Source organism: Verticillium nonalfalfae (genome assembly GCF_003724135.2).
Source record: "Verticillium nonalfalfae strain VnAa140/NRRL 66861 chromosome Unknown scaffold_36, whole genome shotgun sequence".
Lineage (NCBI taxonomy): Eukaryota > Fungi > Ascomycota > Sordariomycetes > Glomerellales > Plectosphaerellaceae > Verticillium > Verticillium nonalfalfae.
Window position 1 is genome coordinate 63,164 of NW_021167261.1, and position 25,841 is coordinate 89,004.

Below are 25,841 nucleotides of genomic sequence, written 5' to 3' on the forward strand. Positions count from 1 at the left end.
CTGACTCGTTTCCCGAGGAAAACCCTTCTAGCTCCAGAGCAGAAGGATTCGATGACCCTTCTAGCGCTATCAAGCAGCCAACAGGGCTGTAGACTGTTTTCGAGGGGGGGGGCTTCGACCATGCACCGGGGATCCAACTTTGCAATCACGCATGGTCTTCTACATCTACACCTCTGTCCATGCGTCGGGGTTCATCCCGAGGTGCTTGACATGTGTGAGACGGAAGTCCGTTCACAAGCACAAGAGTCATGGCTTTTGCCGTTGCATTGAAGGTCATTGCACAAACATAGCGCACACGCATGACATGATCTAGCTTGGAACGACTGTGCATTTTTGCTTTCCTCGATTCGTAGCAGATTACGTGCTGTGTTATGCCGTCTATTCCCTACGTCCTTACATGAGCTCTGGAGACCGAAGGTCTACCGTGCACTCTGGCATTGGCCTTCGCCAGCGTCATGCGGTGCGCTCTGGTATTATTCCTCATCAGAGTCATGCTCTTCCCGATTGCATGCGCTTCAGCTCCTACTGTGTCATCATGTAGGCCTCCCTGGCGGTGAAAGATCATCAAACGCAACAACGACGCCGTTGAAATGACTGGCTGACGCGCCGCCGGCAGAGGTTCCGAACCATCCCCGGCCCTCCAATTTAGAGAGGAAGGGTGTCCTGACCGGGCAGCAGGGTGCCGTTGGCGACGGCGGCGCGGTGGCCGCGCGCCTGGTTGCCGTAGACGGGGTAATAGGTGTCGAGCCAGGGCAGCAGCTCCGAGGCGCCGGGGGTGTTGCGCCAGTCGCGCATGAGATCCATGGCGATGGCAAAGGTGCTCGTGACGGTGACGCCGGCAGCGCGCATCTGGTCGTTGGAGGCGTCGCGGATGAGGTCGGTCGTAGTACCCGAAGCCTCGAGGTTGGCCCAGACGGAGTAACCCTCGGCGCGCAGGGAGAGGGCGAGGAAGGCGGTGCAGACGTCGGTCGTGATGCCAGCGAGGATGATCTGCGTCTTGTTGGCGGCGCGGACGGCGTCGCGGAACTCTTCGTTGTCCCAGGCGTTGACCTCGCCGTTGCGCCGGATCAGGGGCGCCGTAGGGTTGAAGGTCAAAATCTCTTCCGGCAGGGGCCCGTTGGGGCCCGTCTCGGCCGACGTTGTCAGGATGACGGGAAGGTCAAAGACTCGGCCGAGGCTCGAGTGAGCGAGGTAGTTGTTACGGAAGACAGTTGGGTCAAAGTCGCGCGCAATGTTGATCAGGCCTTCCTGGATATCGACGACGAGCAGCAGCGTGTCGTCCTTGTCGAGGCGCTCATGGACATAGGCTGTGGGAGCTCGGTCAGTCACAGGTTCAACGGCTACACGTCAGGCTAAGATTCATGGGTAGGACACCTACCGTTACTCGACTTGGCTGCGACGGCAGACACGAGGGCCGAAACGGCGAGGCTGAGGGTGGCGGAGAACTTCATAGCGACGGTCGATGAGGCTGAGAGGTGCTGGTGCTGGTGCTGGACTGGCTGAGGAGGGAGGATACATGAGATCGAGGTGTGAGGTTCTCACTCTCCTTTTATATCTGATTGTCTCCGCCCATCCCAAGCCCGCGATCCAGCAACATCGGTCTATTAGCTTTTCATCCGGGGAGCCAAGCCAGCCCGAACAATGCCTCATCCCCTCCCCCTCCATGTCTGCCGTGCTCCGCCTCCTCGTCGTCCAGCGGCCTTCTTGCCACAAAATACCTCCCCGTGTGACGCGCCCCTCCTTCTGATCCGCGGGAAGATGCACACAACCACTTGTCTGCCCGCCCCGCTTCGTCTTGGTCACGATGAGTTACCTTGACCGCCGGGCAGGCTAAGCCCGAATGAAGGCATCAAGACCGAAGCAAAGAGAGCCTTGTCGAGTCTTTCGGTCTAGCCAGGGGGCCAACCTGAGAATCACGATCGCGAGAATGGGGCTTTTACTCAGCGTCGTGCGATCCCTCGAACGGAAGGGGTAGGGGGAAGGGGGAAGGCAGTGGAATAGGCGGAAGTCCGCTCGGCGAAGATGGGGGGGAAGACCCCGTTGCGCATATCGCGTTGCGGCCCCACTGTTGGGGTGCCGGGCGGGATGAATAAGATGTGGCGGGACGGGATCTGCACTGCTTAGATGTGCTTAGATCGATGCTGAGCGATGCCGAGCGGGCGCGCTGGTTTGCTCACAGCCCGACCGGGGGGGGGAGAGGGCTCTCGAGTCTCGTCACGATTTTGGGTGGGGTGTTCTCTTTGGCCCTCGGGGGATCGGGGGACGTTACATCCAACGCGTCGGAGTGAATGGAATGACGTTTTCCATTTCTTTTTACGTTTTGCTAGTGCAGATTTGTTCATTTGTCGTCGTGTGACGCTGAATTTGACGGAACGCCTTGGGCGCCAATGCCAGTCTTGTGGCCGAAACACATACGGTGGGTGACTGAAGAAGACTGAAGAAGACGACCAGGCCTCCTGATAGCATATCGGCTCGGGGGGGGCAGAGTTTCCTCGGTGTCATATTGAAGCTAATTTCCCTGCTTGCGCAACGCGATCCGACCCTGGACAATCTATATCATGACATGAACCCGGTTCTATAGAGCCTCTGGCTTTTCTCGACACGAAGGCTTAACTGAGCATTAGCATGGTCGCAATATCAATATTGCTGAGGGGAGGATGAATCAGCTCTGCAGTCCTCTTACAAAGACAACTAGCCTGGCATTTGACCAGGACTTTTTCCTCTCTCTTTCTCTCTTTCCCTCTCTCTCATTTGCACAAGAACGCGTGCTTCTGTGGCGGAAGATTTGAATACTTCGCGTGAGTTGACTTTGCTGGAACTGGCGAGGACATCCTAGGCACCGGACAGTCCGGCCTTCTCCCAGCATTATAGGTGAGCGGCATTTCGTTTCGACAAGGATGGACAGCGGGGCAGCAGAAACAGCCACGAGGTCACACTGAACTCATGTTGATCCATGAAACTGTGAGCTCACAGAGTAACAAACTTTGCGGCGTCGAACGCTTGACGGCCCTTGGCTTTGCTCTCGTTTTCCAACGCCTTGCCGTTGGGGAGAACATAGCCCCTCTGGTTAGCCACCAGCCTGATGCCGTTCTGCGTAAAGCTCGTCGAGAAGTGCGTGTGGCCAAAGACCCAGACCTTGATCCCGGCCCAGGCCTTCTCATGAACGAGATCGGTCGCGAAAGCGGACGACAAGGGGCTCGCCGCATGCTCCGGCCGCGACGTGCCCTTGACGCACGGGGCATGGTGCGTCGCCACGAGGAGCTGCCGCGCTCTGCCTTCTTGTCGGCCGCCAGACGTGACCTGCGCGACCTGCTCGCGGAGCCAGGCGACCTCGTCGGCGTGGACCTCGTTGTGCCTTGCGGGGGTCCACCCGTGGATCTGGGCGTAGTCGCTGACTCTGGCCCTGACGAGGTCGTAGCTGTCTTCAGGCAGCGCGGACCAGAGCGTGCAGCCGAGGATCGTCAGGCCGGATTCGGGATCGTCCCAGCGCGTCTTGTGGAGCAGGACGAGGCCGGCGGCGAGGCTGGGCTCGGCGGCGAGACGGCGGGCTTGGGCGAGGCCCGCATCGTAGCCGAGCCCGAAGAACTCGTGGTTGCCGAGCACCAGGAAGACCTTTCGGTAGCGGGCGACCTGGGCTTCCAGGAAGTGGAGGTAGCCCTCATAATCGATGAGGCGGCCAATGTCGCCGCCAAGGAGCAGCAGCGGTGCCGAGGGCTGGAAGCGGTAGGACGCATACTGCTGGCAGACTTCGAGGTGGAGATCGGACAGGATCTGGACCCGCGGGCCGGATGCTGGTCGGAGTTGCGCCTGGATGGCTCTCACGATGTTCATCGTGTGGGGGGTGGGAATGTGTGAGGGTGATATTGCTCTCTTTCTTGCCTCTCTTTCCAAGTGGGGCCAATGTCGCTTGTGCGTAGTACCTATATACCTATCCCAAGGTAGCTACGATGAGGCTGTCTTCCTGAGGCCGGCCCAGATGTACTCATGCGTTGCGGCAGAGAGGGCAAATTGAGAGGATCAAAAGGACTTCACGATAGAGCAATGCGTTGTTGTGATCCATCCAGGATCAACCATTTTCGCCTGGCATGACGCGTGACAAACACCACTTATTATGGCGAAGATATGTCCCATTTGATACTAGTCTAGAACAAGCCACCGTGGATGTGAAGGCGCATCGCCTTGCGATCGCGCCATGATGCATCAGGACGACAACCCCACGTCGAAGAAACCCCCCATAAAGTCGTCCCGTGCGTATCTCCCAGTCTCGAGGTTCGTGGCCACAGCCTCGTCTCGGCAGAAGACGGTCACCCGCAGAAACTCCAAAAACGCCCCCGCGAACACATGCGTATTGACAGACAGATAACCAGACCGCGCCTATTTCCGTGCCTTCCGTCTCTCGCCTCTCGTCTTTCTCTCGCCTCTCGTCTTTCGACATCTACGCTTCCGTCTGTTGTCCCTCGTCTCAGCTCCGCAGCGCCTCGAGACGGTCGCGCATCTGGTCCATCATGGCTTCGTTGTCCTCCTCGTCCTCCTCCTCGGCCTGCTTGGGCTCCTGGTGAACAGGCACGGTCGGCAGTTTCTCCTTGGGCATGCGGTCCTTCAGGATCTCGCCGAGGACCTTGTCGACCTCGCCGTCGGCCTCGATCTCCTCGCCCTCGAGGTCCATCTCCTCGGGCAGGCTCTCGCCCACCATCTCCTCGATGACGCCGGCCTTCATGAGCTCGACGCTGAGCTCCTGCATGGTGCCGGCGAGCTCGGGCAGGCGGATGAGCGTGTTGACGTCCTTCATGATGCCGACGCTGGCGCGGATGGAGCCCTCAATCTTGCGCACGGCAAAGGCCTCGTTGACCTGCATCTGCACGCTGTTGAGCTGGGCCTTGGAGGTCACGAGCCGGGCGCTCGTCTTGCGCGCGCGGATCAGCTCGCGCGCAAAGTCGCGGGCCTCCTTCTGCGCCTGGCGTGCGCGCGTCGGGTCGCGCTGGGCGCGCTTGTCGGCGGCGATGATGAGGTTCTTGGTCTTGACCTCGACCTGCTTGACGGCGAGGATGTCGCGGTCGAGCTTCCGAATGTTGGAGCGGAGGAGCGTGTTGCATTTTCGAAGCTGGAAGGCGCTGGCCGTCAGCAGCCGTCTCTCTTGCTTGGGTCTTGGGTTCATTCGTCGCGGCGAGAGGGGAGGGGAGGGGGAGGGAGGGGAGGGCCAGAAACGCACCTGGGCCTGGGGGTCTGGTTTGGCGAACATGGCCCGGATGGTCTCCATGGTGGGCAAAAGGAGAAGAAGCCTCGAGGCTTCACAGCTTCCAAAGCGTATCAGTGGTGCTGATGCTCGTGCTGGCGCGGTGTTGGGCAAGGGGACGGCACACCAGGTGGCAGAGGTTGCGGCCGAGGCATAGGTTTGCATTGACTGACTGACTGGCTGACTGAAGAAGCCTGGAGAGCGATTGAGGCTGGGGGCGGGCGAGAGTGACGTGAGGCCTTATCGGGGCTTGTCACTGTGGCCCAGGGCCAGTACGTATACCCCGCTGAGTGCCACCAGCTGCACTCGACTGGCCACGTATTTGGGCCTCTCCGTCGTTCTTTCCTTTCCTCTCTTCCTCTCCTGCTCCTCTCGCACTCGGAGGGGTACGAAAGCAAAAGAGAGAAAACCCTTTCCTCTGCATCATCAATATGGTTATTTCCATTTCCTCCCCATACACAGCAACACCAACAGAGGACGATGTCAACCCCCTCTCCGAACACAGCAAAACAAAACAGAACGACCAGAGCAGGATTTGAACCTGCGCCACCGAAGTGAATAGATTTCTAGTCTATCGCATTAGACCACTCTGCCATCTGGCCGATTGATGAAAGAAAAGGCTACGGTTGCGGGATTAAGACCAGTCACCACCCTCTCGAAACCTATCCGGACTAGCTTGATGTCCCCTGCATCTGCCTACGCTCGTTCCATTTCCCTCACACCGGCACGCGGTACACCTGATACTCATCGCCCACGTCCACCGGCAGAATGTTAAACGTGACATACGAGTCAATGTTCTCCGGCTCCAGCACGTTGAACGCGTGTGCTGCGTTCTTCTGTCTCGTACTGACCCAGTAGCCTCCCGCTGGGATCTTCACCTCCTTGCTCACAGACTCGGTCGTCACCGTCGTGCGCACGACGCCCTCGTATTTGGACGCCGCCACGATCGAACTCGTCACGTTGAGCGCCTCGACTTGGCCCTCAAAATCGCCGTACAGCACGTCCACCACGACGCCCGCCGCCTGCAGCCTGTCGGCGACGTCGTGCCACGCCCGCGAGAAGACGTACGCCTGCGGCCTCGACCGCGTGAGGTTCGCTGTCACGGGTGTTGTGTTCATAAACGTCACCGGCACGTCGACAATGCTGCCGTTGGTCACGTCGATGAAGGGCCAGGAAATATTCGTCGCCTTCGCATAGTCCGTGATGACAATGGCCTCGTCGCTCGAGATGAAAGCAGCGCGTGCCCTCTCGACTGTGTCATAGACGAGCTTTGCATTGTCAGCTGCCGTCTGTACGAGTGCCTGCACCATCGTCAATCCCGTCGCCACGCGTCGTTGCCAGTGCTGGTCCGCGAGACGGATGCCGCGCGTCTCCGTCAGGAACATGACGGCTTGGCTGAGGCCGACCGATGTGTCGCCCATCTTGGCATCCGAGCTCGTCTCGTCGAGCACGACATCGTCACTGCCGGCGTTGCCTGTGACGTAGGGGCTCCACCGCAGACCGCGGCTCTCCATGGCCGCTGCAATGCTGTCGGCAAAAAGCGTCTCCGAGAGCTCGCGAATATCAGCATGGATGTTGAGGTTTTTCATGGCCGAGAACTGCCCGTCCTGCGCCGCGTGCCACTGGTCCAAGGCGCCGTAGGCACGCGTCGCCGTGTACTCGTGGCAGTCGACGCCTACGTGCGGCGCATAGTCCATGACGAGCTTCTTGATGTCGCGCGTCTGCTGCCGCGCGAGCTTGGTGTGGTCTCGATTTGGATCGAACGAGGTCGCGAGGTAGCGCTGGAAGTATGCCACGCCGTCGGGGTTGTAGCGCGGCAGCACAAGCAGCTCGACGTGTTCCAGGATCGAGGCAGCCCACGTCGCGTTGGCGTCGAATTGTCCGAGGAGCGCCAGCAGCGCCTGGTCGCCGGCCGGCTCGTTGCCGTGCACGCCGCCCTGCATCCAGATGCGGACTTTGTCGTTCGACCGCGTGCTGTTGGCGTAGCTCTTGAGACTGCCACTCCTCCCCGGCTTCTCAGAGGTTGAGAGATAGATGTACGGCAGTGAGCGGCCCTCTTCCGACTGGAAGGAAGGGTTGTGGTATGTCATGTAGTCGTTGCGGGTGGCGAGCGTGCGGAGGAAGTGATCCATCGTCAGCTCGTCCGTGGGGCCGCTCGTGCCATTGGCGAAGGCTTCGGGAACGGTGTCTGGACTGACGAAGGCCGGTGAGAAGAGCTCAATACCTTCGACTTCGGGAAAGTTGGTCGCGACATGGTCCTCGTCTTGAAGCACCGTGACTTGGTTGTCAGCGTAAGCAAGTTGTGCCGCTGCGAGTCCGGCATGGGCCAGGCCCGCCGCAATTGACGCTGAGAGGCGCATACTGAGGGACTTCGAATTGAGTAGAGACTATCTCCAGCGTGGGTTCGAGAAAGATGGCAAACTCTCGAGCTCTGCGACCTCCCCATCTCGAGGGCCCAAGTCATTATTTAAATAAGATGAACATCGTTGAGCACAGCCTCCCAAGGTGCCGCCGATCCCTTGGTCCAGTTGTCCGATGCAACCCGACAGCACTGATAAGCAACATGCATTTTTGCTCGTTGCGATGCCCCAATACCAAGAAACTTGTGTCGTCATCTTGGTCTCTCGACGAGTCGCGATACAGTAACGCCAGGCAGAATGAGGAAGGTGAGGAACCTGTCGGTGGAGATCGGCCAACTTAACCTTAACCCGCCCGACCCCGCAGTCCCCGCAGCCCGCCGGCCGGTGTGGGTGGCAGGGTGGGGCACGGCGTCGGCGCAGATTTCGGGAGAAGAAGCCTCGGGGTGCCGTCATTGCATCCGGTCACTTTCACCTTGACGGCATCCTAGCGGCGTCTCCCCTATTATTCCTTCCCTGCAGGACTTGCTACTAGAGCTGTTGATGCGAAGCTGCCCTCCGGATAAGACACCGTGGCCATCAAGGTGCTAATGCCTTCATCTTGGCCTGCATGCCGTGAGTCGCGTGCCATGTGATTGACCAGCCCGCGAGCAGGACCTTGAAAGCTTGATTGGATAGACACATTTTCTGCGATATGGGTTGTTCTCTGGGGGCGCGAACAATTTTTCGATTCTGATGAATATATGTGGCCAATGTGGCGATGGGAGTTGGGGCTCGTAGCGCAACAGATCTAGGTATCAAATATCTCTGTTATCTCCAGACGCCTACCTACATACTGCAATAAGAATTGCTGGGCAAAGGGTATGCTTCACTTGTCAAGCGATGTTGTCTGGAGAACAGTGACCCTGCTGGGCTCTTCATCGGGGACGCTTTTGGTGCTGTGGATCGTCTTGCAGGATTTGAGATTGGCAAAACGATACGCAAAGCTTGAAAGAGAAAGACGAAGAAGTGAGGTGTATATCCAGGGACATTTCTTACACCCAAAGTTTTTTTATCCATTCCAGACGTTACACCTTGGCGTGTCCCGTGTTCTGGATGCTGCTCATAGGGATGTGCAGCGCCCGGTCAGAAGCTTCAAGTAGGGACATGCTTGCTTGGAACAACCGTAACCACCTGATTGGAGACTCTTTAGTGCTGGTGATCCGTGGAGGTGATCTCAAGAGGCGGCGAACCCGGAGAATCAGGATGCCCTGGATTTTGAGGGCTCAAGGGTCTATTCTAGAACCTTAGGCCTTGAAGGTATTCACAAGATATGCCTTGGGACTATGTTCCAGAATCATATGATCCGCAGGCGCTGCGGAAGCCCTCTCCGCCTGACCAAGAATAACACTCTCACGTATGCATGGTCTGATCCATCGCCTGTTTCGCATGACGGATGTTGGAAACGATGAAGAAACGCTTTGCGACCGAGTATTCATCCTTCTTTGAATTACAATGATTTTCACTCACATAATCGCTTATCTCTTTACTTAAAACTTCCGACAAAGCGAAAACACGGCTCGAAAAACCCAATACCGGTGCAACACGGGCCTTCCGCCAACCCGTCCGGGTGGGATCTAGTCAGCTGGATTGGACTCTTCTTCGACGAGACGGAGCACCCACCTTGACGAATCTTCAGGTTCCATTATGGCACAGCAGATACTCCAGACGGATCCCGCTCATAGGAGCCGCCCCTGAACACCAGTACACCTTTGTCACAAGCCTTTCCCTAGTGTCAAATATCAGCTACACGAATGCTCCTCGAGTCACGCCTGAACATGGGAGCCGGACCTCATGCCATGCCAATCGTGACATTCTGCCACCGCCTCAAGGACCGAAACAGCATAGGCGGCTGCCGATAGACACACGGAAGCGCCGCGATTGACAGATCGCAAGAGACTGGATGCAAGACCTCGGTGGGTGGATATTATCGTCGATCACTTCCCTCATTGGGACCGGCGATGCACTCCTTCAAGGCTCATTTTGCGGTTGGGCCCTGATGGCACCTGTCAACCAGGCTGTGTCATATCCACGTATGATTTTCTAGATCCTTGGCCGACTTAGCGGCATCTAATTCAGCATTGTCGTCCGACAAGTTGGGGGCGGAAGCTACGCCCAGAAGCGGTAACAACATTCAAGCTTGTACCCTGCCCATAGTGAACATGCAGCAATGGCATCGCTAAGAAACAAAACAGAACGTGAATACATTCGCGACAGTATAGCTGGTCCCGAGGAGCTGCAATGCACTTTTCTTCCTTCGAGGAAATAGTCTTTCCAGGAAAAAACTCGTGCAGTTGTGTCTTCTGCATTCTGGAGCAGCACAAGCCTCGGTAATCGACATGGGGAAATCAAGCTTCGGAGGGATCACCATCCCCGCCAGCTCGTCCGGGACAGGGGCCCTTTCTTAATCTTAACCCACGGCTTCTGCCCAAACTACCGCGCCCCGGAAGGCTGCTGGGCGGCCAATCACGCACACCAACCGCGACATGCTAGGAAGGAGAGCAGCCTCGTCTGGCTATGGGCTGGCCGGAAGAATCGCGGTCGCTCAGTGCCCCTGCATGAGGCACTTTCAGTCGCGCAGCGCTGGTCTTCATTTTGTGTTCTATTTTCATTGTCACGACCCGTCGCTCTTGCGATCCTTCGGGTTGACTAGCTCGAGATGGAACGGCAATGGCCCACGTCGCGGGGCTGACTGCGGAAATGCCCATGTCCAGAAGATGGAAATGTGCCGCGGCGAGCTCGTCGTCCGACCCAGGTTCGAGACAGTATATATATGGCCGTCCCGCTGCTCGTCTGAAGGTGAATCAATGCTGGCTTACACCTGGCATCTCGGCCAACAGTAGTCATTCCTTTACCCCTTATCCCCGAGCACCATGCCTTCTCCAAGGCTTCGCCATGGCCTCGTCTGGGCGACCGCCCTCGCGGCCGGCATGGCTTCCCTGGTCGCCGGTCAGTCTCTGCCGGACCTTCGTATCATGCCGCTCGGAGACTCCATCACCAAGGGCAGCGGGTCCAGCGATAACAACGGCTACCGTAACCGCCTGCGGCAAAAGCTCACAACGCAAGGGACCGACACGGAAATCTCGGTCGACATGATCGGCAGCATGTGGCACGGCACCATGGCGGACAATGACCACGAGGGGCACAGCGGAGAGTACCTGCGGCAGATCAGGACCTATCTGCAGCGCTCGATTCAAGCTCGCCCGAACGTCGTCCTCGTCCACGCGGGCACCAACAACATGGACAAGGAGGTCGACCTCGGCGAAGCGCCCGCCCTCATCGAAGGCATCATCGATGACCTGCTCCAGGGCTCCCCGAATACTGTCGTCCTCGTCGCGCCCGTCATTTGGGCCAACGACGCTCGCATGAATGCCAACACCGATCGCTTCAATAAACAGCTCACGACCTTGATCGCCTCCAAGCAGAAGGCCGGAGAGCACGTGCTCGCTGTGCCCATCACCATCGGAGCCGGCGACCTGTCTGACAGAAAGCACCCCAACAATGCTGGGTACGGCAAGATGGCCGATGCATGGTTCAATGCCATCTTGGAGGCACACGAGCGCGGCTGGATCAAGGCCCCGGCCAAAGTGAACGCAGACGAGCTCTCGGGTATGGGACTTGGCTGGGAGGATGCGCCCGCCGGTGCTGGATCTGCCGGCTGCGGTGGACGCAATTTTGAGAGCAAGGGCCAAGTCTTTGATGGCTTTCGCGTCTGGGAAGAGGTCGGCACCATCAGAAGCCCTGTCGAGAACGGACGCCGGAACAAAGTCATACTGGCAGACCTCAATGGCGACGGCATTTCCGACTACGTCGTGGCGGACGATGATGGGACCGTCAGAGCTTGGATCAACGGTGGCAAGCCCAATCAGTGGACGAGCATCGGCAAGATCAACCCCGACTGGTCGACGATTACGGGCGACATGGTGCGCATGGCTGATGTCGACAACGATGGCAGGGCGGACTTGATCGTCCTGTACTCGGACGGCGCTGCAAAGGTGTGGAAGAACACGGATAAGTATGTGTTCAAAGCCCTTGATTCGCAGTGGGCTACCGGGCTGGCACCTCGTGAGAACGTCAACTTTAGAGACATGGATGGCGATGGCTTCGCTGATTATGTCGTCGTATACTCAGGTGGTGCTGTCAAGTGGGCAAGGAACACGCAGAACAACGGCAAGGATCAAAATAAGAGAAACTGGGAGGCAGCGGTGACTGTAGCCCCAGGTCCTCAAGGCGTGCCGGAGAATCGCGTTCGGGTTCAGGACCTGGACGGCGATGGCAAGGCTGGTAAGTCACGACATACTGCGATCTGCAAGTCTCGCTGCACGACAATTTCGAATCGCTAACAAAATGCTCCTACAGACTACCTTATTGTCTATGACGGCGGCGCCGTCAAGTCCTTCCTCAACACTGGAAACCTCAACAGCAACGGAGAGCAACGCAACTGGTTGGATCTTGGCACCATCGTGCCCGGCGTCGGCGGCGTGACTGGCAGCATGATCAGGTTCGCCGATATGGACGGCGACGGCCAGTCTGACTTCTTGGCTGTGGCAGATGATGGCAGCATCCGAATGTGGAAGAACCTCGGTATCGTCGGTACAAAGGGTGCCAGTCTACGTTTCGCCGACCTCACAGGCGATGGCAAGGCCGACATAGTCTCTGTCAACCACAAGGGCCGCGCAAGAGCCTGGCTGAACAAGGGACTCGGCGTCTGGGACGACATTGGAGAGATTGCGCCTGGTCTGGACGAAGATTTGTCCTCTGCAACGATTCACTTTGCCGACGTCAATGGCGATAAGCGAGCTGATTTCCTCGTGGTCTATGGAGAGGGCGGTGTCAAGGCGTACCTCAACAATGGAAACCTTCCAGACAAGGGCAAAGACCGCATCTGGCAGACAGGCCAAACCATTTCCGAAGGTGTGGGTGAGCCCGGCCGCAAGGTTCGTTTCGCCGACTTGAACGGAGACGGCTATGCGGACTATCTTGTCGTCTTTGACGGAGGCGCTGTGGATGCCTGGCTCAATCAGAAGAACATCCCGGCAACGAACGGCGGCCGAATCTGGGGCTACAGGACCACAGTAGCTACTGGCGTGGGCGAGCCTGGGAGTAAGGTCCGTTTCGCCGACATCACAGGTGATGGCAAGGCCGACTACTTGATCCAGTACGTCGGAGGCGCCGTCAAAGGATACAACAACACGGGCAACATCCCAGATATTGGCCGGGCGAGGAACTGGGCCAACATGGGCACCATTTCAACGGGCACCAGCCCCCAGGGTCCCGTCCGTTACGCCGATCTGAACGGAGACGGCAAGGACGACTACCTTGTCGTCTTCGGAAGCGGTATTGTTCATGCGTACATCAATTCTTGCGACTGGCGTGCTCCTGAACCTGTAGGTGGCGGGGAAGGAGACGAAATTGATGGCGACTCGACGTGCGAAGATATCAAGAGTAAGTTTGTACTCGATGTTCCCCACAGAGAATCAAATGGCAAAAGAACTCTCTAGTCACCGACAAATGCTAACGGACCGCCACCCCTCAACAGAGCACGACTCTGGTGTTGGAATCTTCGATGCACCGCTGTGGAACGACGCAGAGACGACTCCGTATTGGTCATGTAAGTAACTCACCCAACTTCATGCAGTCATGCTGTCCAAGAGAGCATATCCAGCTGACAAGGCGCTCTTCTTCCTCCCAGGGTGGCTGTCGTTCGACTCGAATGCCAACGATGGCGTCCCACGAGCCTTCGCAAGCGAATGGGGCTTCGACAGCGTGTCCTGCCCCATCCTCGGTGATTGCGGATTCCCTAACGACTGCAGTGGCTATAGCAAGAGCAAAGGCAGCGGTCGAGCTCATCTCATCATGAAGTCGCTTGACAACTTACACTCTTACTACAAAGCCATGTACCAGGCTGTCAGCTCGACCCTGGGTTATTTCAACGCCATGCAGCGCGTCTTCGAAGAATACTACCCGGAGCCCAGCCTGGAAGACGTCGGCATCAAGGCGCTTCTGCAGATGACGGAACACATCTTGGGTGTGGGAACTGCCATGGCAGGTTCCGACACAGGCGAGTTGATCGCGAACGGGCTGTTCTCTGCCGTCAGCGGAGTTGCCGAGAATGCGTTGGAGAACAAGGACGAACCTCTCCGTTATGCCGCCGATCTTGCAAAGTACGCTGAAGGATGACCCTCTCCGGAAACAAGAGTTGCAGACCTCAGGAGACAGGATAATTTGCTAACTTCTGCTCCAGGGTCGGCTTCCGATACTTCAACAACAGCGCCGCCGCCATCGAGACAATGCATAACACCCTTCTGAAGCAGGGCCATTATGAAGGACCTGAAGGAGCAAAAATTATTCTTGACGACGTGTTCAAGAACGGTGCGTGGCTCAACAGCGATAAGATTCCGATTCTCAGCCAGAGTGAAAAGGATGGAGTCCCTCGCATCGGAACTTCCGAGTTGGCGAGTTGGTTCTTTGCCTTCCTCCATGCCAGCATTCTCAACTACTCGTGGAGGAATTCGCTTGTCTTCATTGTCGGCCACAAGATGACACGGAAGGAGTGTGAGTCTCAAGACCCCGGGGTGCAGCTCCTTTGACCAGTGTACCCGACGTTTCTGATCAGCTTTAACACAACAACGCAGTCGACGATGGCGCCGCAGACATTGACGATAATCTCAAGGCGTACCATGACGGTCGGGGTTACTTCTTGCAGAGGTTTGTTGGCCCTGAAGCTACTACAGCCCAATTGAGTGTCCTGACATACATTGACCATGCGCAACAGCTACGAGCCTTATCGTTCACTCGGTAGCTGGGAGTTCAGATCCCGAGACGCTCCTGGTTACAACATTTTCCCCGAGGGAAACGGCCTCACCTTCAGACTGAAGCATTCTGACGCCATCACCAGCTCTGTGGAGACGCACAACATGTTTGGCTTCAATTACACGGGTTCCGTTGTACTCGATGAGATCCTGACCAAGCCCAACTGGGATACCTGGAGGGACTTGAAACCTGACCTCCCAGGAACCTTTTCCATACCTGTTGGTTTGGTCGATGAGGCGGAAGATTGGAACAGCGGGGTGGAATATTTCCTGACGCGTATCAACGACCCTGGCGAAGGTCCTCACGACGGTACACTGTAAGACTGGTCCCCTTCCCTTTTCCCCTTCCTTGCCAAGAATTGCAGAGGAGCAGTCACTGACATGATTTCAAAGCTTCTGCGAATGCAAGAACAACGAGGACAAGAACGGAAAGCGATTCATCGACCAGCTACGTTATGCTGACGATCTCAAGCGCGCATGCTCGCCTAGTTGGGATCCGACGGAGGGCACTGGTTAAATTTGTGTCCTGGCGAGCTGCTGATGCAGGGTATCTTGGGATGGAGTACTTCGCTTGTTGTACTGAGACTGAAAGCGCTTTCATGGCATGGGACTTACGGCCTTCCACCCACTTCCCATCTTGGATATATTTTTTCTCCTCTGCTCAGTTATCAGATGCTATTTGTGTTTATTGATGACCAACCTGGTAAAATGGAGTGGCGCATCCAAGGCGATGCCATCATCACTTTGCCAGACGGCGCTCAACCTTGAACGTGAGGGTTTACTTGTAACCCATTTACGTTGCTCCGCTGTTGTGCTTGTCCAGAACTGAGAAGGCCCTGGATCTGTAGCATGGCCCTGTGACAACAAACAGATGACGACAATGATCCATCTAGTCCTTGAGGTGAAGGCGCCAGACATTCGACTTCATATCGCAATAAGAGCGAAAAGAGACCAATGTGGATGGCGGCGTTTAGGAGGTGCCTGGGTAGGAGGTGCCTGGGTAGGTACCCAGGTACCTATATTGGTAGCGACGTGTTGGTGGTGGTTGGGAGGGAGCGAGGGGGGAGGGGCTGGGTTTCCTTCCCGCGTTGCTCTACCAATTATAATGACCGCCCACAGAGGGGTCTTGCGGCCACGCGAGAATGAAGGTCACGGGCAGAGCCAGACGGAACGGAAAGGAATAAGCAGCACGATTCAGAAGCCGCAGCAGTGAGTGCCTTGGATTTCAGAATGGCATTGACATTTCAGCATGCCTGGCTGAACCCTGCCTCGCTACATATTACAGAGGCAAGGGACCACTGGAGCTCCAGCGAGTCACACGTCACCACCAGCCCATGCACCCAGCTCCAACAGTAGAGCGGTACTTGCCGTTGCAGACATTGGCAGTATGGCCGCAGGTACCCCTCTATCGGCGGGGCTGAGGCGGCAGCCTTGCCGGGGCCCACAATCCCCACGCCTAGCCAAATCTTTCACTTTCTCGGACCTTCTATGGAAGCTTCCCGACCGTGCTGCCCTCCAATCGCCCGTCATCGCAAAAGCACTTCCATCACCTGGCCACAGCCTTTTCAACAACTCGAGCAACTTGACCGGTAAGCCACTGCTCTCACCTACCCATCCCTTGACACCACACCACCACCACTACTCGCGACACTCTTCTGACAAAAAGCAAAGTCCTTACCACCAGCTTTTGGTACCCCTCTTTCACAGCATCCCGCTTTGCCCCTTAGAACAACACACACACACACACCACAACATGTCTGCTACCAAGGCAACTCCCGAGGGTATGTTCTCAACACCAGCTTGGCCTGCGTGGCGGTCACGACCTAGACGGAACTAACATCGGCCTCCAGTCCTCTGGGCCCAGCGCTCCAGCGCCTCCGACGCCACTAAGAACTTCGTCTACCTGACCATCACCGTCCCTGACGTCCCCGCTTCCAGCCTCAAGCTCGACCTCAAGCCCACGGGCCTGACCTTTGATGGCCACTCCGACACCCTGAAGAAGGACTTCCACCTTGACCTCGAGCTGTACGGCGAGATCGACACGGAGGAGAGCAAGGTCAACCACACTGGCAAGAACATTGAGCTGAAGCTCCAGAAGAAGGAGCTCAAGGAGGAGTACTGGCCCCGCCTGCTCAAGGAGTCCAAGAAGGTCCACTTCCTCAAGACCAACTTTGACAAGTGGGTCGACGAGGACGAGCAGGAGGAGGCTCCCGAGGAGGACTTCTCCCAGTTTGGCGGCATGGGTAAGTAACAAGTCAATCCTTACCAGACACTCTGGGCAAGGAAATTTCTTCAATCCACGACAATGATTGCTGACTCGATTTCCCCTCCCGCAGGTGGCATGCCCGGTATGGGCGGCATGGAGGGCATGGGTGGCATGCCCGGCATGGGTGGCATGGGTGGCATGCCCGGCATGGGCGGCGGCGACTTTGGCGGCATCGACTTCTCCAAGCTCGGCGCTGGTGGTCTGGGCGGTGCCGACTTTGGCGGCGACGACGACGACGAGGGTGATGAGGACGAGGACGACATGCCCGCCCTCGAGGGCGACGAGGCCGCCAGCAAGCCCGCCGCTGCTGCTGCCGCCACCACTGACGCCGCCGCCGCCAAGGAGCCCGCGAAATAAGCAGTCTTCTCTGGCCGACGCCCGATCTACCTCAACTTGTGTTCTCTCTGCCTTAACCAACACCCTACCTCCCCATGGTCTCTCTTACAGAACTCCATCCTCCCCTTCGATCATACCCATCCATGCAGACACGAAATATGAGAGCAGGGTCGCGGTAGACGCTCGAGCACCTCTTAATGTCGACTTGATGAAAGCAAAAGAAATGATTTTTTTTAAACAAAAAGTTCTACTGCCAGCACACCGAATGATTGTCGTCAGTGAATCGTGTTGAAATATGATGATGAGTGGCCGTTGTTCAATGCTCCTTGTCCCTCACAAATGCAGCAGTATTTGGGAGTGGATAGCACCATGTTGGGGATTCAAAGTTTTCCCTCAGCAGATGAAATATATTGTTGGCCATAGGAATGTCGCATATGCATGACTGAAAACATGTCGGTACTTTGCTGGGTTACAGGTAGGAATCAGACGTTAGGAGCATACCTACCTAGCTGACTAGACACAGGAGCAAGTGATAACAGGCAAGCCACAGACTGGCGCGTTGGTTGAGTCGAAGACAAGTAGTTGATCACTCATATTTGTTGAGCAGGTCCTTCACGGCACGCACGTCTTACTATTGCCATCCATGCGAGCCAAATCATTGCTCATATTACCAGACTACTCTGTAGCGCTCTCCCCTCATCTTTAGTTTGGTGTTTGTTGGTATAATACAATCATGCGCTGCTCCTGGTCATGTCTGAAAGTGTAATCGAAACGAAGTGTGAAAGCCATCCGTTCCAGTCGGGTACCTCGCCCCTGTCCGAGCTACCAGGCATAACCTTCCTGCCGCAGCTCTACTTGTACCAACCCAAGGAAGAAAAATAAATAAACCGTGCCCAGAAACTGCCCTCCCGTCGTTCTTGTTATCAATCTGATGGGGAGTCCGGACCGCATGAAGAATCTGCATCAATGCGGCGCTACTACATGATCTCATCCATGGGGGCGTCACCGGTGGCAGCGGCAGCGGGAACGGCAGCGCCAGAGGCAGCATCAGTAGTGCCAGCAGGAGCAGCCTCGAAGTAGTCGGCCATCTCAGAGTCAAGCTCCTCGGCGGTCTTCTTCGCGGGCCTAGCAGTGCGGCCCTGGCGGGGCTTCTTGCCCCGGCCGGCAGCACCGGCGGTCTTCGCGGCGTTGTGCTTGTTGGACGCAGCGGACTTGGGCTGAGCCTTGGCCTGCGACTTAGGCTGGCTATGAAAATTGTCAGATGTGTTTGGCATGGCAAGTAATAGCTTGTCAACTTACGAAGTGCGCTCGGCGAGCGTCTTCGCGGGGGGGATGACGTTAGCCGCCTGGGAGGCGCCTACGACAATCTCAATCTGGCCATTGCGTTAGCAGACGCACTGTGGAAAGTTGATTGAGCTTGCTGACCTTGATGGGGCGGCCATCGACCAACAGACCGTTGAGCTTGTTGAAGGCCTTGCTAGCGCCATCGGGCTTGCTGAAGGAGACATTGGCGATGCCACGGCTGACCGAGTTGGGTCCGTAAGAGATTTCAACCTTCTTAATGAAACCGACCGATTGCGCAAAGTACTCCTGGAGTCTGATGTCAGTATTCCGAACAAAGTGCGTAGGTAATCGTATGCGTTCCGTCGCAATAATCCGCAGAGCCGAGATGGTCGATCACAAAGTTTGTCCAGCGAGCAGAGCAGTGAGCAGCCGTTGTAGCCATAGATCGTCCGTTCAAGCCCACAGAATGCCAGCGCCGCGTGAAAGACGCAAGTTATGACAGTGCCCTCGGAGCCGTCGACTTGTTCGTTCCCAGATGAATATCGCGCCGCAACTGAAATGTATGCTCCATGAAAAGCGCACTGTTCGCATAACCAATGATAGAGCTACCGAGCTTTTTTCATTGCTTCCCTCAAACCACAGGGAATGGACTCTCTTGTGCCACATTGTTCTGCTCACTGTTGCTCACTGCTGTGCTCGCTGCATGCCAACATGTGAAGCCAGATTTGAATAAGCAAGCGTTCGATCGGGTAGATTTCGCAGGCCACGCTCGTGGGTTGCTCGCGTCCTCTCAAACAGCCTACATCCCTTGGTTTGTCATCGCTTATCATGCTGCAACGGTGCTGACCAGGCTACCGGGACGCAACTGATATTCATGGCGTGACAGGGATGTGCTCAACTCTTGTCGGCACGACACGGCTGAAGCTTCGTGGTGCGCGGCAGAGGAGACTTGCGGCATCTTGCTTGGGGCCAGGGAACGGCTTTTGGCGTCTCTAGCCGAAGAAATACGCATCGCTGAAACGCTTTCGGAGGGTGTGCGAGCGAGGGAAAACATGTCGAACTGTGTCCGAATACTAAGGTAGCCTCAGCGGCAACATACCTTGATTTGCTGCTCGTTCACGTCCTTGGGCTGCAGGGTGTTAGTCGGGTTTGGCAGATATTAAATATGGCGAAACGTACAAGGTTGTTCACGATGATCTTGCTGTCACCAGTGTGGGGGGCGGCCTTGGCTGGAGTGGGCTTGTTGGCCGGGGTGCGCGCGTTCCTGGGGTTCTTCTGAACACCGCCGACAGGTGCGGCAACGGCGGGACGGCCGGTGGTGGTGGCCTGGCGCTGAGAGCGGCGGCGAGGGCCGTTGGAGCGGCGGCGCGTGGTGAGGATCTCGTCAAGAGACTGGTCAAGCTTGCCGGACATATTGGCGATTATGGAGTGGTTTGTTGTTGGAGTCGGTATGTGAGTTCCTGCTTCCTAAAGCTGCAGTGATGGTAGACGACTGTACGAGATGGCTCGAGGCTGGACGCGCAAAGAGAGTTGGGTTGTGTTGGTCAGAGGAAAGTGGGATGTCTGATCCTACGCGATTTGCCTGCGCGAGTCGGTAGACAGGTTGGTTGACGAAGAATTAATTGAAGAATGGAAGAACTGCAGCGATGGTGCAGTGCAGTGATAAAGAAGTAGAAGGCGCGTCTGGTTTGGGTTCCGATAGCTGGTGGGAGTGTAATGGTGGTGAACGTTGGAAGGAGAGAAATGGAGGAGACGAGAGGAAGGAGAGCGGGAGGGACACTTGACCAGCGTTTTCTGCCTGGGCTGGGACCTTGGGGGCGTCGCGCCTGAGAAAACAACGGCACCGGCTTGGGCGTGTTACGCTAAACCACTTCGGGATGGCCCCTGAACATGAGCCACAATGCGACTGGTATGTATTGCTTTCGCTCATTGGCCGACCAGCGACCTGGCTTCAAGAGCTCTGACGGTGCCTGAAGGCCTCCAACTCAAAGACTTTGGGTCACCAGCTTGATTAAGGGACTATCATGTCTGTCCAGAAAGCGCACAAAGAGCAAGAACTTATATGGAACTAGGGGTATCAAGTCTGGATTTCCTTCTCGGCCGGATGGGCCCTGAACGAAGAATTGTCACCAAAAATCACCTAGCAGTGGATGATCGTACTCCCCCAAAGCCAACGGGGAATGCTTCGCCTGGTCCCAATCGTTTCCATCTGCCTAGCATCTGTGTTCAAACCCCGCTGTCAGCAGGATGCGTCGTATGGGCATCCCACCAACCTCCAGCGCCTCCGCCAACAGATTGCGGCCCGCGGCAGGTCGGCATTCTCTCGTCCGTACACTCCGCCGAGGTATCGTACACTGTCCTCTTTATTCTTCAACCTTCCATTTCGACTGTGATCTGCACCTCCTGACGATGTCGTTCATGCGGCTGCTTGCTTTGTAGACTGTGCTCCAGCGACCACGGGGGTCTTCTCATCCTCAGCGTTGACCTCTAGGTAGTGGTACACAACAATCAGGGCCATTGCACTAGAGCCCAGAACAATTGCTAGCTGGTACAGTTCGCCGTCGGAGATCATCGTGAGTAGCTGGTCTGAGATGTGTCCTAACGCGTTTTCGTGGTATCGGGAGGCTCTTGGGGCTAGGCACGGTCAGAGACAATTCTGCATTTGCTCGCCAGTCCTCCTTCTCCTTTCGATGTCAAGGCGACTCACACGCTTGGTTGATCGGCAAAGTGGGATGTTTGGACGTCTGTCGCGAATGTGGTCGGTTGCTGAATGCAAGCTGGTATTATGGCTGTTGCCGATTGGGGTGGAACTGGACAACTGGAGCTTCAATTGAAGGTACGTACCACCATGCGTCCTAACAAGGCCAGCGAGTTGGCTTGGCGCCCGTCAGAAGGTGTTCTCTCTCCCACACCCCGCCATACACGTGACCATCCTGGCGTCACTTCATCCTGGATTTCTGTCAGTCCCACTTTCTTCCTTTCGCCAAACCCCCACCATTTATCGACATCTTCGTCTGTGACGCCTTTGGTTGTCACCACCCTTCGAGCTCCCTGCTCGATCGTAGACTACTCGACACTGGAAGCGCCCAACCGACATCATGCCGCCCAAGAAGAACATTGAGAAGCCTGCCAAGGCCAAGGGCGCGCAGGCCGTGGCCGACAAGACCTTCGGCATGAAGAATAAGAAGGGTGGCGCCGCCCAGAAGCAGATTGCCCAGCTCAGCGCAATGGCCAAGTCTGGCGGCACGCCGGAGGAGAAGCGTAAACAGGCTGAGAAGGCTCAGCGCGAGAAGGAGAAGCGGGCTGCGGAGGAAGCCAAGAGGGAACTGGCCGACATGGTCAACAAGCCCGCACAAATCCAGAAAGTCCCATTCGGCGTCGACCCCAAGACTGTGGTGTGCATTTTCTTCAAGAAGGGCAATTGCGAGAAGGGCAAGAAGTGCAAATTTTCCCATAATGTCGAAGACGAGCGCAAAGTCAACAAGAAGAGTCTGTACACCGACACCAGAGCCGAGGAGGACGAGCAGAAGAAGGTCGAGACATCCGCGGAGTGGGATGAAGAGAAGCTCCGTTCCGTCGTCTTGTCGAAGAAGGGAAACCAAAAGACGACCACGGACAAGGTCTGCAAGTTCTTCGTCGAGGCCATCGAGGAGGGCAAGTACGGCTGGTTCTGGGTTTGTCCCAATGGAGGCGACAAGTGCATGTACAAGCACGCTCTACCGCCAGGGTATGTCACACGTTTCATCCACTCAGCACGTTTTGCTAACACCCCCCTAGTTTCGTGTTGAAGACCAAGGAGCAGCGAGCGGCTGAGAAGGCTTTGATGGATAAGTCGCCATTGAAGACGCTCACCCTCGAGGAGTTCCTGGAGTCCGAACGACACAAGCTTACAGGCACACTTACACCAGTAACGCCAGAGTCTTTTGCCAAGTGGAAGAAGGAGAGGTTGGACAAGAAGGCTGCCGAGGAGCAGGCGAAGAAGGCCAAGGAGGCCACTGGTCGTGCGATGTTCGAGAGCGGTACCTGGAAGGATGATGACGAGTCCAGCGATGAGGACGATGATGACAACGACGCCTGGAATATGGAGAAGATGCGAGCAGAGACCGAGGCTGCGCGGGAAAGAAAGGAGGCTGAACGTGTGGCTGCTCTCCACGGCACGGCTGTGGGCGCCATGCTGGAGTCAACGGCTCCCGTCGTCGAAGCGTCCGGGTCTTGAAAATGGCACACCCGACCCTCATGTTATTAGGACACCTGCTGAGCCGATAGCGCGACGCACAACGCCGATTCCGAGCACCCGTTACGACGGGTTTAACTGCAAAACGACGGCCGGAGCGGCACGATGCGATAGCATCCAGGTCGGCGAACCTGTCTACCGCTCGCCAACGACGAATGAAGTATGACTATTTCCCGGCAAAGGACATCGTATATCATTGCCATTTCTGTGGAAATGGTTCAAATGTCTTGATTCAGGTCGCACACTACACACTGTTTGACGCACTATTCTTCACTACAGGCGTCACTGCGTCTCAGAACTTCTCTACGTAGGGCCTGGTGTCGATCTCCTGTGTGAAGCCTGAACGGTGCTGTGTATGGAGATGCCAGTAATCCTCCGCAATCTATATTCCAGGTAGGGGTCAGTCAGTTTTGGGACTTCACATGATGCATGGATGTCACCTACTTGTTCTGGCTTGATCTTGCCGTCAGGCGCACCGTTGTTTGGTTCGTAGGCCTTGCCCCACGGTGTGTCGATGCCACCGTCGATGATGGCGTGGGCAACGTGGACGCCCTTGGGGTGGAACTCCCGAGCAAGAGATTGGCCAAGGGCGCGAAGGGCGAACTTGCCAGCGGCAAAGCCCCCGAACAGGGCGGATCCTCTCACCGATGCTGTAGCTCCCGTGATGATCAGGGTCGGCGGGTGAGGTGAGTCTGAGACGGAATCAAGGAGAAGCGGCAGAGTCCTCTGAGCGAATACAGCGAAGCCGCGTCTGTGAACGTCAGTCATGCCCCATGCTCTGCAATCTGAGACCCTGAGAGAACGTACGGCGCGGCGTTGAGGCTGGCATCCAGATCCTCGAGCTTGAGTTCGAGGAATGGAACCCGGGAGAAACCGCCGTTGACGTTGTAGATAGCGGCAGCCAGCTTTGAACCAGGCAGCTTCTGTTTTACGGTCTCGAAGGCTGAGCTCAGGGCCTTGGGGTCAGTGGCATCCGTGGTGATCCCGATGGCCTGGCCGCCGGACTCGTTGATCTCTTTGACAATCTCTTCGTAGCTTTCGGTTTTGCGTGCAAGAAGAACGACTGGGTAAGATTTGGCAAAGCGAACTGCGGCAGCTCGGCCTGGAGATTGATCAGTATGACTGGCTGAGCACGAGACCTCGAAGATGATTTACCCGTGCCGGTGCCAGCGCCAGCAATCACGGCATAGAAGGGTTTGGACGCCATCTCGATGTTGGTCAGCAGCGATTCCACAGGCTATGGGCACAAGAGGACGGACGGAGGTGAGACGAGTGAGGTTGGCTGTCGACGAGGGGTGAAAGGGCAGAGGTCTGGCCAACTTGTTGGTCGCTCAACGTTGCTCCAGGTGCAAGGCTTGATATAGGGCAAATCGAAAGGCTGCTGGGATGATGTATGATACCATCATTGTCTCCAAATGCGCCATTCGAATCATTGAGAGTCTGAAGACGTGATGGTGCATCATCTGTGTGACGATTAATAATACAGATGCATGCGCTCCCCGGAGTCCGGCTTGGTGGGCTCGAAGAGGTGGTATCAGAAGAAGGCGGGGCAACAACGCAACAAGTGCATGCAACTCATTGAGAGTGCTGATGAAAACCACAAGACCGAGTTTGACCGTACGGGATGTTCACACTTTTTGTTGGATGAGCACATGATAAGAAATCCAAGACGCCCATGTTTTTGATTGTCCTCCCCTGTGATCATCATCTGAAATGATGTACAGGCTCCAATACCATGTTCATTTCACGTTCATACTGAGACGGGAGCTGGACCATGTCAGGTGCTGACAGGTGTCAAGAGCTTGGCCAGATGTTGCCTGCCTCTGAAGGTATACCTTTTTTGGTAGGTTATACATCGACCTCGGCGTCAAACTCTCAGTCTGAACAACTTCATCGTGAAATTCACCCTACGGTCCTTCCTGGACGCATCCAACTGACCGGGACGCGTCGAGCATCTCGCCAATTCTCACCGTCATTTAATTCATAATGGCGTCGACGCGCGAACGAAAGGCTACTCCCGCCACTTTAACACACTCAAGAAAGCACCTCAAGACACAGCAGCCGACTCTTGACACCTTCTTCGCCCCGCGCCCACCAGAGGCACTGAAAACAACCTCACCCAAAAGGCTTCGCCCTTCTTTCCAGCCGACTACCATCGAGCCACAGACGCCGACGTCGTCTAGATTTGAGATTGTCCTCGGCTCGTCTACCCCTACGCAGAGAGTGACCGCTCCCCTCGGCGCCCCGTACGCAGCTGGCGACGACAACGACATCGCATCAGACCTCTCACCACAATTTCGCCGTCTAGCAGCACAAGCCGCCCAGACCGTGAGCCTCAGCAAGCCAGCCTCGCCAGCCGTCAGCAAGCCAGCCTCGTCAGCCGTCAGCAAGATCAGCAACCACGCGCCTGTCGCAAGATCATCGCCAGAAGCAGACACAGCAGCAGCAGCAGCAGCCGCAGACCCGTCCTCCACCCAGAAGCGCAGGCGCGGCCGTCCAAAAGGCTATCGTCCCAGTCTCGGCCGCGTCGTCGGCGAAGACGAGGCCGGCGCGCTCCAACCCAACGCCCGCCAGACCCGCACGCCAAAAGTGGTGAGCTACTACACGGGCAAGCGGCGCGGCCGGCCGCCCAAGACAGAGGCCCCGGGGCCGCGTGAGGTGTACGAGACGCTCGCGCCGCGGTTTCTACGGTTCGTGTGTGAGTGGGCCGGGTGCAGCGCCGAGCTGCACAACTTTGAGACGCTGCGGCGGCATGTGAGCGTCGTGCACGCGCCGACGGGACGGCAGAGGGTCTGTCAGTGGGCGCGGTGCAGGCAAGGCAGGCGCGAGTTTGCCACGGCGGAGGAGATGCGCGCGCACTTGGAGGAGGTGCACATGCCGCCCATCGTGTGGCAGGCGGGCGAGGGCCCGGTTATCACGGCGAAAAAGTACATGGTGGACGATGCCACTGGGGAGTTGCCGCGATATCTCTTCGACAAGACGGGCGTGCAGGTCACGCCATCGGTCAGGGACCAACAGCTGGAAGATGCCCCGACGTATAGGGCGAACAGGAAGAAGCTCAGGATGCTTCTGCTGCTACGCGACCAGAACCTCACTAGCGAGGTCGAGAGTGGGGAGGACAGTGAACTCGAGGGTCCATTCGCATGAACGGAGGGTACCTGGGTAACAGTGTGATCCGGATGAGGAAAAAAATGATGGTGTTTGTGCTGCGCCTCAACCGGAACATTCGGCGACGTGGATCTCAATACGGGCGTCGAGTGTCAGGTTTAACGAGATCACC

At 56.7% G+C, this 25,841-nt stretch overlaps 10 protein-coding genes and 1 non-coding gene across 11 annotated transcripts; 4 read left to right on the forward strand and 7 right to left on the reverse strand.

Annotated features, from left to right (window-relative positions):
• Nucleotides 1–645: 645 nt before the first annotated feature.
• Nucleotides 646–1,451, reverse strand: D7B24_005640 (uncharacterized protein; the record flags this gene model as incomplete). Its single annotated transcript, XM_028639790.1, has 2 exons — nt 646–1,307; nt 1,379–1,451. 2 exons carry the CDS (start codon nt 1,449–1,451, stop codon nt 646–648), a joined length of 735 nt encoding a protein of 244 aa, XP_028495858.1.
• Nucleotides 1,452–2,967: 1,516 nt separating this feature from the next.
• Nucleotides 2,968–3,831, reverse strand: D7B24_005641 (uncharacterized protein; the record flags this gene model as incomplete). The annotated part of the gene is made up of 1 exon (XM_028639791.1): nt 2,968–3,831. The coding sequence occupies one exon, from the start codon at nt 3,829–3,831 to the stop codon at nt 2,968–2,970; it is 864 nt and encodes a 287-aa protein (XP_028495859.1).
• A 631-nt stretch (nt 3,832–4,462) lies between these two features.
• VPS24 (Vacuolar protein-sorting-associated protein 24) lies at nt 4,463–5,257 on the reverse strand (the record flags this gene model as incomplete). Its single annotated transcript, XM_028639792.1, has 1 exon — nt 4,463–5,257. The coding sequence occupies one exon, from the start codon at nt 5,255–5,257 to the stop codon at nt 4,463–4,465; it is 795 nt and encodes a 264-aa protein (XP_028495860.1).
• Nucleotides 5,258–5,753: 496 nt separating this feature from the next.
• On the reverse strand, nt 5,754–5,835 carry D7B24_005643. Its single transcript has one exon. It is a non-coding gene; the product is annotated as a tRNA-Ser (tRNA).
• Nucleotides 5,836–5,949: 114 nt separating this feature from the next.
• Nucleotides 5,950–7,593, reverse strand: D7B24_005644 (uncharacterized protein; the record flags this gene model as incomplete). Its single annotated transcript, XM_028639793.1, has 1 exon — nt 5,950–7,593. One exon carries the CDS (start codon nt 7,591–7,593, stop codon nt 5,950–5,952), a length of 1,644 nt encoding a protein of 547 aa, XP_028495861.1.
• Nucleotides 7,594–10,502: 2,909 nt separating this feature from the next.
• On the forward strand, nt 10,503–14,958 carry D7B24_005645 (uncharacterized protein; the record flags this gene model as incomplete). Its single annotated transcript, XM_028639794.1, has 8 exons — nt 10,503–11,913; nt 11,989–13,074; nt 13,169–13,240; nt 13,295–13,793; nt 13,874–14,184; nt 14,265–14,337; nt 14,405–14,758; nt 14,835–14,958. The coding sequence occupies 8 exons, from the start codon at nt 10,503–10,505 to the stop codon at nt 14,956–14,958; spliced, it is 3,930 nt and encodes a 1,309-aa protein (XP_028495862.1).
• A 1,236-nt stretch (nt 14,959–16,194) lies between these two features.
• Nucleotides 16,195–17,064, forward strand: D7B24_005646 (uncharacterized protein; the record flags this gene model as incomplete). The annotated part of the gene is made up of 3 exons (XM_028639795.1): nt 16,195–16,222; nt 16,292–16,684; nt 16,778–17,064. 3 exons carry the CDS (start codon nt 16,195–16,197, stop codon nt 17,062–17,064), a joined length of 708 nt encoding a protein of 235 aa, XP_028495863.1.
• Nucleotides 17,065–18,020: 956 nt separating this feature from the next.
• Nucleotides 18,021–19,740, reverse strand: D7B24_005647 (uncharacterized protein; the record flags this gene model as incomplete). The annotated part of the gene is made up of 5 exons (XM_028639796.1): nt 18,021–18,288; nt 18,343–18,416; nt 18,469–18,633; nt 19,427–19,456; nt 19,507–19,740. 5 exons carry the CDS (start codon nt 19,738–19,740, stop codon nt 18,021–18,023), a joined length of 771 nt encoding a protein of 256 aa, XP_028495864.1.
• A 1,685-nt stretch (nt 19,741–21,425) lies between these two features.
• On the forward strand, nt 21,426–22,727 carry D7B24_005648 (uncharacterized protein; the record flags this gene model as incomplete). Its single annotated transcript, XM_028639797.1, has 3 exons — nt 21,426–22,054; nt 22,105–22,530; nt 22,574–22,727. The coding sequence occupies 3 exons, from the start codon at nt 21,426–21,428 to the stop codon at nt 22,725–22,727; spliced, it is 1,209 nt and encodes a 402-aa protein (XP_028495865.1).
• A 126-nt stretch (nt 22,728–22,853) lies between these two features.
• Nucleotides 22,854–23,768, reverse strand: D7B24_005649 (uncharacterized protein; the record flags this gene model as incomplete). The annotated part of the gene is made up of 4 exons (XM_028639798.1): nt 22,854–22,943; nt 23,006–23,312; nt 23,369–23,663; nt 23,717–23,768. The coding sequence occupies 4 exons, from the start codon at nt 23,766–23,768 to the stop codon at nt 22,854–22,856; spliced, it is 744 nt and encodes a 247-aa protein (XP_028495866.1).
• Nucleotides 23,769–24,547: 779 nt separating this feature from the next.
• On the forward strand, nt 24,548–25,708 carry D7B24_005650 (uncharacterized protein; the record flags this gene model as incomplete). Its single annotated transcript, XM_028639799.1, has 1 exon — nt 24,548–25,708. The coding sequence occupies one exon, from the start codon at nt 24,548–24,550 to the stop codon at nt 25,706–25,708; it is 1,161 nt and encodes a 386-aa protein (XP_028495867.1).
• Nucleotides 25,709–25,841: the final 133 nt, after the last annotated feature.